This window comes from Camelus dromedarius, chromosome 2 (assembly GCF_036321535.1).
Source record: "Camelus dromedarius isolate mCamDro1 chromosome 2, mCamDro1.pat, whole genome shotgun sequence".
NCBI lineage: Eukaryota > Metazoa > Chordata > Mammalia > Artiodactyla > Camelidae > Camelus > Camelus dromedarius.
In genome coordinates, this window is record NC_087437.1 from 60372348 (window position 1) to 60384960 (window position 12613).

Sequence of the window (12613 nt, forward strand, 5' to 3'; positions counted from 1 at the left end):
GCTACTCGCTCAGAACCGGGGGACACACCGGTGGGCTAGGGCAAGGTAAAAGCGGGCTCTTCCAGGGCCCCTCGGACCACCTGTAGAGTCTGAGTGTCAAGTCCTTTGTCCTCAGAGCCACTTCGGTAGCCGCCCATTTAAGCGAGGAGGTTCACTTGGGTGCTCCCTGGTTTCCTCTTCGCGTTCCCCAACCCCCCTCCTGGTCCTCCTCCTCCTTCCAACCCAAAGGTAGCAGCGCTGAGAGCCCGGGGCTCGGCGCGAGCCGCCTCCTCACTTCCCATTGGCTGAGAGCGCCGGGAAAGCGGTCACGTGGGGGCGCGGCAGTCCAGCTCCAGGGCCGCCATCTTGGCGGAAAGTTTAGAGGGAGAGCGGTTGGGGGCGCGGAAGGAGGCGAGGTTCCGGGGGTGGGGCGGCTAGGCTAGGAGCGGGCTAGCGGGCTTGCGGGCTTCGGCGAGTGAGGAGGCGGCGGTGGCCGAGGACGAGGAAGAGGCAGCGGCAGCGGGGGTGCGGCAGCCGAGGGGCGCTCCTCCCCCGTTCCCTCACCCCCCTCAGCTCAGCTCCTCGAGCCCCGGCGAGGGCGGGGGGACGTGGAGCTGGGTAGGGAGGGGGAGCCGCCCGGAGACCGTCCGGGGCGCACCCCAGCTCCGAGCGCACACCACTCGCAGGAACTTTGTGGCGGCGCCGCAGGTGTGGGGGCCCGCGGAGGTGTGCATGTGGGGCGCGAGGGCGTCGCGGAGAGCGGCCGCTGCCCCGTCCGGCCCCCGCTGGAGTAGCTCGGAGGAAGCGAGCAAGGAGACAGGCAAGCGAGAGGAGGGGGCCCAGGCAGGGCGGGGTGATAAGTCCAGTTGGTCCCTTCTAGCGCTCTACAGCCGCTGCTGACTTAGGGGCCAAGTATCGGAGCGCCTTTTCATCCCCCCCGTAGCAGGTGGGGAGTATGGATACTTACGCCGGGGGAGGGGTGGCCCCACGTCAAGACATTTAGTGCCCTTTTGGAGAGGGGGCGGCTTTCGAGGAGAATTTGGAATCTTTCTTCTGTCTGCTCTTAATTTGCAGGCGTACCTCCCCCTAGGTAAAAGCTTTCTAGATTGATTGACACTGCTGGGTTTTGAGGCTCTTCCTTTTACTTAGGAAAACTTTGCCAGGTGGGCTTTTCAAATAGGGCTGGGAGTTTTTCGATTTGAGAGTTAGGGGAATTACTAGTTTAACCACCATTCTATTATTTTCTTGAGTTCTGTTTCCTTTCTGTTTTATGTTCGTAAAGGTGTGTGCCCTCTTCCTGATTCTGAAGAAAAATGCCGGTCCGGAAGCAAGGTGAGAATTTATGTAGGAATTCTTTTGTGTCATTTGTTTTTCTGTGTGTTTTGTTCTAAAGATGTTTGTGTAACTGATGAGATAGCACAGCCCTAGCCTTAATACTTAGGGAATCAGCCTTCCATCATTTCAAAAGATGGAAACACCTAAATGTTTGTCAAACTTTTTTTCTTGACGTCTCTCTGGTGACTGGAGAGGCAGTTAACTTTTTTCCTCTGAAATGTCTTTTTAAAAATTCTGTATTGGTGTTTCAGTATTTCACTTTATCATTCTTACTAAATACTATTTTGTAAGTGAATGTGGGATACTGGCTAAGAATTAGTCGTTTTGGAACACTTAATATTTGGATTATAATGACAGGTTGTAGATAATCTGCTTTTGTATATCAGTATCAGCTGGAACTGTTACTAATACTTTGATAAAATGATCTTTTTTGTAGTAGACTACTAGTACATGCTTATTACGAACTGTTCACCTTTATCTACTGTGATGTGTTTACAATTTTTTGGATCATTCTAGGGAATATATATGTGTATATGAACAGAGTAGCATGGATTGATACGGAGGATTTGGGAGCTGTTTAGATATCTTGCAGAATCATTTGCTGCATAGCTAGTGTGTAGTACTTTCTTGTATATATGTAATTTTAATCAGACTTTTTTTTTTTTCTTCAGATACCCAGAGAGCATTGCACCTTTTGGAAGATTATCGTTCAAAACTAAGCCAAACTGAAGACAGACAGCTCAGAAGTTCCATAGAACGAGTCATTAACATATTTCAGAGCAACCTCTTTCAGGCTTTAATAGGTGGGAATTAAAACTTTGTGACCATTGTGTGTCAGTTAGGCCTAATGCTTCTCTGAATTCATTTATTTTAAACTTAAGAGAGTGTTATACTTGGTACTCTGTGAGGCATTCAGTAACTTGAACATCCAGGGAGTTGTGTATTTTGATACTTAGGCCAGTTTCCTTTCCAAAAGTATCAAATAACAAAAAAAAAAAAAAAAAAACCTTTCAGTATGATTATTTCAGTGGTCTTTGATAAGAGTTTCCCATCCTAGCATTAAAAGATGAAGTTACAAAAATGTTTTAGGACCCAAAAAGTAATGACTGAATAACTGTTAGCTTGTTTCTGTATTTGACTTGTATTTCTCTAGAGTCCCTAAAAATGTTTGAAGAGTTCTGCTATGGATTCATTCCCTTAATATAGATCTCTGTTTGAACTTGGCATTTGTGGAGTCAGAATTTTAGACCTGGAAAATGATCTTAGAGATGATCTTGTCAAATCTTATTTTACAGAGAAAAATATTGATACAGAATTTTATTCTTAACTGTAACTTAAATTTGAGATGGTGCGTTGTTTTAAAGGAGAACTTGACAAAAATTGAAGAGTGCTGAATTCTGTTCCTAATAGTGCCATTGATTAAATGATATAGTACAAGTAATTTAATCTTTTCTAAGTCACTTTATTAGCTGTAGCATGTGGGTGCAATGGAACAGTGGTTTTTAAGCATTTTTCTAAAAAGTAGCAAGATCCTTTTTTAAGCAAAATCTTAAAATTTGTACACAATCCCCAGTATATAAAAATGGGTAATCTGTCTCTGGCCGTCTCCCCTACGTACCTTGAAAAGTGTACAAACTAATGAACTGGAAAATTTGTCCCTTTCAATTCTAAGAATGAAATGTATTTTTATTAGTCATTGACTGTATAACATATTAAAATGGGACATACACTTCATTGCATTACAGTTTTTTCCTTAGTCACTTCCTAGTAGTTACAGCCTTATTTCTGTTGATAGAGTAACTTTTGATGTGATTTGAGGACTACATTCAATTAGTGTATCATGTCAGATAACTTACTGGTAAATTGGTACTCTACTAAATTAGTTTTAGAATTAAAGAAAACCTTAAAGAAGATCACTCAATACACCTGAATAATTTTTAAAAATTTAGTATTATTATAGACTTTTAGAAACATATACAATAGAGAGAACAGTATAATGAACTGCTATATATGTCACCCATCTTCAGAAATTACCAACATTTTGTGGTAATTTTTTGTTTAAACTTTTGGACGTTTTTTAAACCTGAATTTTTAAGCTCGAGGTTTAAGGTCCAAATGGATGATCAAATTGGATTCCTCTGAAAAAACAAGAATGAAAGGAAAAATCATTTTTAATTATTTAGTTTTCTAAATCAACATTAAAGCTAGAAATGTTTTATTTAGAAGGGTTACTGTTTAGGAAAAAAATAGTGTGACTTGTACATCTTCTTTTACATATAGACATAGACTTAAATAGATGGACTCCTCTGTGTGGAATCTGTGACATAAGAAAATTAAATTAGTGAAGTAACCACACAGAATCTACACTTAGATTTCTTCATAGATTGGAGGTAGTTTTGCTGAGTTTGGGAGGATTTTTTTTTGTAATGTAGTCTGTCTTGCCTGTTTTGAATGTGTTTATTCTTATTCATAATTAAATTCTGATAGAGTTTTCTAATTCTGAGTTATATTTGTGAATCTTCTTTGTTCTGTATAATTTTATTGATTGTGAATTTACTTTGATATTTAGATTTAAAGTTTTATAGATTGGTGGTGTCAGATTTTGGTGTAAGAAAAGTAATAGATTTTAGAAATTTTGAAACGGGTAAATTTAGTAGAGTTTTTTTTGTGTGTTTTCATACTATAATTAAATTAATTGTTGACACTACTAAATAATAAATGCATTTTTTGTGTGTGCTGAAATTGGGTTAATTTATTAACCTTTATTGCTTTTCTTTGAAAATCTTTAGGTCAGTAAGATTTTTTTGCTTTGCATTGTTTTGAAACAGCGTGGTAATGTACTTAAGCTCGTAAATTAGCCTAAGCTAAACTATAGTCCATTGTTCATAGTATGTACTGAAAAATTCTGGGTTAACCGTTTTTTCCTTTAGTAGGTAACATTTTATCCTCTGAGCTGATGTCTGTGGACCATTGGATTAAAGGAAACATGGGTCTTGGCCATCTGATTGTTTGAAAGGCATGTGGTGCTTAGGTTCTTGACTTGCAGAGTTTGAAAATCATTTCCTTAGGCTATAGTGAATTATCTAATTACTTCTTTGGATTTGCAGTCTGCATCAATTATTTATTGATTGATTCCTTGAATTGGTAGTTTGTATCGACTGTTTTCCTGCGTTTAAAAAAACTGTGTAAGGCCCTAGAACTTTTGGTGTTATAGAGATGATTTTTTTTCTCCCTCCCTTTGTAGTTGCTATATTACTAAGATAAGGTTCCTGGTACCTTGAGGATATTCAGAGGAAGGAACAAGCATGCACATACTGCATTACATCTGTTTTAAGATACTAATATTTAAATATTTTAATACCTCTGAATTTGGGATTCATTTTATAACATGTATATTGGCATTGGTGTTACATTCTTAGTGGCATGAGAAATAATGGTGCATTTTATAATTGATATTCTGAATGTCAGTATCCTCAGTGAAATAAGACAATCATTGTTCTAGCTCTGATGCTTGGTGGTATCCTTGAAGGATGGCTTGAAGATTGAAAAATTGTTGAAAGCAATGAATTTTTTACAAACTTTTGAGTTTCAGCTAAGTTGTTTATTTAGAGCTGAATATTTAAATTGTAGCTTTAAAAGGGTCCATGAGCTATATATTTGTTTAAAATTTATTCCCAAATTGGTGATTATTTTTGTATAAATGGGAGATAAAGTCTTCCTAATTTTAATCCCTGAATTGAAAAGTTCTTATATTTGATTTTGTATTCTCATTTTCTATACTTATATTTGAAAATTTTATGAGTAAAGTAGATTGGATATGGTTTGATAACAGTCAAAGCTCTGGTGTTCAGGTCTTAGTGGTTTAAGGTCATTTCTGATTCTTAGGTTTGTCTGCAGTCTGACAGGACCTTCCTTGGTAGTCCTCAAAGATTTCGTATCAGTCTAGACCTCCTGGGTTTATTTATGGGATCAGAGAACTCATCTACTTTCCTTCTGCACAGGAAGAAACGCTGGACTCAGTATCAGGTTGGCCTTAGAGACTTTAGTGAGTTGAGTCACATGATTTGTGTATTTTGTCCGTGATAAATAGCAAGCTTATTTTAATGCACTGTTTTATCATAGTTCTGCAGGTATTTCAGAATGAAGATGGGTTATATAATAACACTGTCAATTTCTGAGTTTTTTTTGGCTTCTGATTCATTTGTTGCTACTTTGTTAAATGATAATTTCCCTTATAAACATGGTAAAGGACATTTAAGTTTGGAAATACTGGGTTTTAAAAGTGCGACTCTTTTTAATTGTAAAAAACATAAAATCTATCATCTTAACCATTTTTAAACATTAAAAATGTTTTCTTAAGGTCAGTAGTGTTAAGTATATTCATATTGTTGTGTAACAATTTGGAACTTTTTCATCTTGCAAAACTGAAACTCAGTATCTATTAAACAACAGCTCCCCTTTTCCTCCTCCCTCCAGCTCTTAGTAGCCACCATTCTACTTTCTGTCTCTCATTTTGACTACTGTAAATACCTTATATAAGAGAACTCATATAAAGTATTGTCTTTTTGTGATTGTCTTATTTTACTTAGCATAATGTCCTTAAGGTTCATTCATGTGGTATCATGTGATAGGATTTCCTTCCTTATTAAGGCTGAATAATATTCTCTTGTGTGTATATGTGTGTGTGTGCACATATGTAGATGTATATATGTGTCAAATTTTTGTTTATCCATTCATCCATTGATAGACATTTGGGTTGTTCTACCTCTTGGCTATTGTGAGCTGTGTTGCTATGAATGTGAGTGTGCAACTATCTCTTTGAGAACCTGCTTTCAGTTCTTTTGGATATATACCCTGAGTAGGAATGTGGGATCATGTGGTAGTTATATTTTTAATTTTTTGAGGAACTACCATAATGTTTTCCATAGTGGTTGCACCATTTTATAATCCTAACAACAGTGCACAAGGGTTCCAATTTCTCCACATCCTTGTCAACACTTGCTATTTTCAGTTTTTGATAGTAGCCATCCTAATGGTTGTGAAAGTATGGCTTTTTTAACTATGTAAAAAGTAATGATGGCTAACATTTATTGAACTCTTTCTTTGTGCTAATAAAAGTATCTTATTTGGTCATCATAATCCTATGAGGTGTATATTCACCTATGAGGTGATTATACCATTTTATAAATTAGAAAACAGAGGCAATGAGAGGTTATGTATCTTGCCCAAGGACCCTCAAATAGTAAATTATGGAGCCAGAAATAGGATTCAACTAATCTGAATCCAGAGCCTCTCCTCACATTCAACCATTAGAATGTTCGCTATGGTAAGTTGAATATTTTAACACAATAAGGAACACTAACAACAAGCATGTTTAACGTAGATGTCGATCTGTAGGGTCAGTGTTTTTAAAGCACTACTTTAAAAATAGTGTTTACTTGGAGAATGTTTATAATGATAGAGTGATGTTTATGGTAGAATTTACACATTTTGAAAAGCGTATTTACTTAGTAATCAAAGTTTACAAACTTCCACCTATGATGGTTAAATGTCAAAATTTCTTAGATTTTTTTTTGTTTATTTTTGGTCCCAGTGATGTTATACTTTAGTCTATTGCTAACTTTATGCATATGTGCGTGTGCGTGTAACTTGCAGGCTAGATTTGAGAGGAAAACATTTACAACAGGATGTGGATCAGACTATTGGCTAAAACTTTTTGGAATTGGAAGGAATTTTAACTATTTAGTTGGTGGCTTTGATTGAATTGGATTGTTATTTATTTGTTAGTAGTTTTGCTTACTACTATTCTGAAGTGGTGCTTTGATTATGTTGAATCTAGTTCAATTGTCTTTAGAACCTTATCACAGAGCTGTAAAAGCATCTGTAAATATTTCTTCTAGTCTAAGCTATTTCATCTTTGTAGGGACAGATTTTTTCCCACTAAATTTTGCCTTTTCAAATTATTTTTCCAGTACACTATTCAGCTATTGCATTTATTTGTCATGTCTCTTTAGTCTCCTTTAATCTGAGCACATTTTCATCCTTTGTCTTTTATGATACTGATATTTTTGAAGAATACAGTTCCCCTCTGCTCTTATTTTTTATATACTGTTTCTCATTTTGCTTGTGATTAGACTCAGGTTATGTATTTTATATGGTTCTGTACATCTAGAGTTACATAATGTCTTCTGCCCTTCATTGGTAATGTTAATTTTGATCACCCAATTAAGGTGTTGTTTCTCCACTCTAAAGTTACCTTTTTTCCCTTTGTATCTTATAAGCAACATGTGAGGGAGACAGTTTAACACCTTGTACATACCCTGCTCTTTAGCAAAATTTCCTTCTAGACTTAGCATACATTGATGATGCTTGCCTGAACCAGTTTTTACTATGTTGGAAATAGCAGTTGAAAAATGACAGTTTTTTAAACAGCAGCACTTCTCTGTAGTCTCCAACTAACACTTGGTATTTTATTGTAATTAAGACCCCTCCTTTCCCACCTGTCTGTCTGTCTATCTGCCTAGCTAGCTATCATATTTCTTCAGTGGTTGATAATTTATTACCATCCTTAATGACTTTGGTGTTTATATTGTCTCAGATTTACCTAGTGGAAGCCTTCTCAAACTTGTTCTTGGTCCTTATGACATGCCCTTATCTTTTTTTTTTTTTTAAGCACTTTCTTACTTTTTGTCAAAACAAGGTATTTCAGGTTCATCTTGTACACATCCTGCCCTAGCCTTAGAATCAACCATTTCTTTGAGAAGCTTTGGTTTGTTTTGATACACACCTTGTTTTAAGGAATACGCTATGACTGTTAGTCATACAGTATTTAAGTGTTGGAATAATTTGTTTTGGACACCAGCTTGACTTTTTTTTCTTTTCCTAGTGTGTGAAACAACAAACTGTAATACACACTTTAAAATTTTATATACTTTTCTCTTCAGGAATCAAAATGGCTTTTTCAGCGTACTTTGGTTTAGAAGATGGCAGAATATCTGTGCCTGAGTAGATTTGACTGTTGTATATTTTAGTTTATTTTAGTCAATTAACTGACAAAGTTTTTCCCTCCAAAATGGTGGGTTTATATTTCATTGTTTTTCAGGTTTCTAGATGCCTTCTCTCTAACCCTCCAAAATGGAATTATGTTCCATGTAAAACATTTGAGATTAGATAAATGTACTTTATATAAAATATTGTAAGTGAGAAAATTCTCACACCAAAAATAAACTCCTACTTTTTCCATAATGTGAATATCCTTTTAGGATATTATCCTTGTGTGTGTGTATGTGCGCGCGTGTATACACTTCCATTTTGCAAAACAAACTCCCTACGCAAGTAAAACACAGTATAATTGTTTCTACAACTCAGTGGGAGTTGATTCTTAAAAATCAGTGTGTAAAGTGAAAAATGTCAGATTAAAATTATCCTCGAAATTCCTTTAGGAATTTAACATTGTCTCTTATTAACTACAATACAATTGTTTTTTTCTTCTAGTAGAAAGAAATTGTTTCTTCAGTTGAGCAACAGGTGAAGTGGTTGGCTTGTATTTAAGTGACCTCTTGTACAAAAAGCATATAATTCTAGAATCACACTCAGCCCAGTGATACATGGAGAGATGCTGTGAAAATGGAGACTACCTGAGGGAAGTCTTCTGTCTCACTTTTTATTTGCTGATACTCACTTACTGGATAGACTGATAGGTAGAATTACCCCTTTTTAGGTGGAAGGAGGTGCTATGGTTGAATTTGCTTAAGTGTATACAGTGTGGCTTCTCTGTGCTTTACCTTTAACTATTTTTATCCCACAAAATTTATCATTATGTGCCTTTACATATCAATAGATTTTTACCATTTAAATGACTATTTCATTGTATGGATTTGTTCTAGTTTCATTAATAATTTCCTGGAACATTTAGGTATATAATTTTTCTGAATTATAAACAACATTGCACTTGTATATGCCTCTTTTTTTTTTTTAATTGAAGTATATTCAGTTACAGTGTGTCAGTCTCTGGTGTACAACATAATGTCCCAGCCTCTTTGTTGTTCTACATCTTTTAATATATCCTTTGGGTAAGTTCCTAGAAATGAATTACTTAGTAAAAGGGGATGTGCAATTCAAAAGGCTTGTGATATAATTTTTAAAATTACCATTAGAATGTTATAGCAATTAATTTTTTAGACATTATGTGCAGGACTGACTAATTCACTATTCCTTAAACACTACAGAGTATTATCTGTCTTTTTAATATTTTCTGTTCTGATACATGGATGTACCTTTAGTCATTTTGGTGTTTTATTATGTATTTCTTTGAATAAATAACCACATTATTAACTATATCACACTTAAGACAAAATACGTTGAGTAAACTCCCATTAGGATGGCTAGTATCAACAAAACAGTAAATAACAAGGGTTAATGAGGATATGGAGAAATTAAACCCTGTGCACTGATGGTAGGAATATAAAATGATGCAGTCACAATGGAAAGCAGTATGATGGTTTCTCAAAATATTGAAACTTAAAGTCACCATTTCATCTAGTAATTCCACTTCTGGGTAATAGCCAAAAGAACTGAAAGTAGGGACTCAAAGAGGTATTTATATACCCGTGTTCATAGCAGCATTATTCACATCATCCAAAAGGTGAAAACCACCCAAGTGTTCATCAATAGATGAATGGTTACTAAACAAAATGTGGTATATGTAAACAATGTAATATTATTCAGCCTTTAAAAGGAATGAAATTCTGGTACATTCTATAACATGGATGGATAAATCTTGAACATGATGGTAAGTGGAATCAGCCAGACACAAAAGGATAAATATTGTATGATTCCACTTACATGAACCACCTAGAATAGTCAAATTCATAGAGACAGTAAGAAAAGTTGTTACCAGGGACTAGGGTAAGGACAGAATGGGGAGTTATTGTTTAATGGGCACAGAAATTCAGTTTGGGATGATGAAAAAGTTCTGGAGTTGGATAGTGGCAATAGTTGGATAACAATGTAAATGTCCTTAATGTCACTGAACTGCACGCTTAAAAATGATAAATTTTATGTTATACATATTGTGCCACAATAAAAAAAATAAGATGAATGAGAGTCTAGGGGAGCTTAAATGAGTAAAGTGCATGGGATATAAAATGTGGATATTTGGTTCTCTAGTCCATAGGAGCTCAGAACAGCAAATTAAGAACGACTGTTTGATAAATGAATGTAAGACCTGAAATTGAGACATTTTAATTGATAGTAGCAAGTTGCAAATGAACTTTTGAAAAACTCATGTAGGGAACACTTTCTTCTGTGACCATGCTAGATAGTAAAATGTTACTCTGCATTATATTAGTTTAGATCTCTGTTGTTCTGTACTGTGGCCACTAGCTGCATGTGGCTGTTTAAATTAATTAAACCTAAATAAAATTAGAAATTCAGTTTCTCAGTCACACTAATCACATTTTAAATGCTCAATAGCCATATATAGCTAGTGGCTACATATTGGACAGTACAGCTGTAGAACATTCATCATTACAGAAAGTGACTTTTGGACAGCATTGGTCTAGAGTTTTTGTTAAGAGATGTTATTAAATGGCAATACATCAGTATTTCTGCTAGTCAGTTACAAAATAAAAAGGTCACAGAAATTTAAGGTTTGAAAGTTAACTTACAAAATATGGAAGATACAATAAAAATTTTATGTAGTGATGTGGGCCGTTTATCTTGGGGTTGGTAACCAGTTGCTCAGCACTCAATTAGTACTCTTGGAGGGCATGATACTGTACTAGGAGCTATTTTTTTGTGTGTTTGTTTTTTTGGTGGGAGGAGGGTAGGAAATCGATCTCTCTGTATATAGACAGGTAGGTAAGTAGATAGGTGTACAAATATTTATCTCCTATGTATATAAAATACATCTCTTACATATATATAGAAATATTTGTTCTACTACATAAATATATACATACTCTCATACATGTATATATCTTATACTAAAATTTTTTCCCCTAATATATTCTGGAAAATGATCTGTGTTTAAATTTCCCTAATTAATGTCACAATGTCTTTTATAGTTCACCCCCCCTCCCCCAAACACATATACCAGTTAAGGCTCTAACACTGAAGTTAGTTGCTATGTCTTTACTTCCTTTATTCAGGAAAATCCTTACTTTCAAACAATTTATTTTTCCCTTTCATGACATTGACTTTCTAAAGAAACCAGGTCAGTTGTAGAATGTCTCCCTCTGGATCTGTTTTGTTGTTTGCTTTTCTGGTGTCCTTTAACTTATTCCTCTGTCCCCTGTATTTCCTCTGAACTAGAAGTTGGTTCCAAAGACTTGATTTAGGTTTAGGTTAAACAATTTTTGTTTGGTAAAAATGCTTTGTAACTAATACTCTGAATTTTAGTTTCTAATTTTTTGTGATGATTATGTGAACAGTTTTAATTAGTGATTTATGGTTTATAAAATGTTTTCACATATAGTTTTCTCCAGTAATATTAACATCCTGTGAAGTAGGTTGGTATTATTCTCACTGTCAGACCTTAGTTTTTATTAGCCCTTTGCCTAGAAAGTTGTACAATTCCAGTGGTTATCAGTCAAAACTAAAAGGGGAATTACTTTGTCTCTGTAGCATTGTTTTTTAAAGAACATTGTTTTTTAAAGGAGATACTAATCTTTTCATCATTTTGAGAAACAAAGTTATTCTGTATAAATGTTATTTAGTTACTGTTTATGATTCTATACAGGGTAATAACCCACCTTTGCTATTAAATAATAATTTCCCTCCTTTAACAAATTGACTCAAAATTATACCAGGAGGTGAATAAAAAACTAATAGTGATGTACTTAAACATTATATAGACTACCACTCAAAGCTTCTGAGTAGCATGAATAACAAGTGTTAATATGCTAAGTTCATATAATTCCAACTGATAGCAAAGTAACTTGATCTTCCAAATAATCCTTTGCTGCTATAAGTACCTTTATGGTTTCTTTTAGAGTTTTGTCTTACCTTTAACTGAGTGTTTCTAAAATAACATAAAATACTTAAACTATTTCTAAATATTTGAACTAGAGGGTATCTAAAAATACTTCCTAGTTCTTTGATTTTATTTAAACATAATATTCTTTTTTTGTTGTTTTACTTTGTTTATAAGGGCAGTTAAAACCACTTGAGGGGTTTACATTCCCAGCCTGGATATTGATGGTACAAATATATAAAATATCAGTAATGACTTACATCTACAGAATTCACAATAATAGTATTAACTACTGTCTGTTAGGAGCTGAATGTATGCTGTTGT

General features: G+C 35.2%; 1 protein-coding gene across 11 annotated transcripts in view; it reads left to right on the forward strand.

Moving 5' to 3' along the window:
• Nucleotides 1-351: 351 nt before the first annotated feature.
• DLG1 (discs large MAGUK scaffold protein 1) overlaps nt 352-12613 on the forward strand; it is a 228839-nt gene continuing 216577 nt past the window's right edge. For 6 of the 11 annotated variants that reach the window (XM_031453810.2, XM_031453824.2, XM_064493993.1 and 3 more), the window contains exons 1-3: nt 353-799; nt 1262-1311; nt 1986-2117. In XM_031453810.2, coding sequence (XP_031309670.1) covers nt 1293-1311; nt 1986-2117 — 151 coding nt within the window. In that variant the 5' untranslated portion in view covers nt 353-799; nt 1262-1292. Of the gene's footprint in view, nt 800-1261; nt 1312-1985; nt 2118-12613 lie in introns of all 11 variants that reach the window. The other 5 variants (XM_064493982.1, XM_064493986.1, XM_064493998.1 and 2 more) reach the window with 2 other exon arrangements.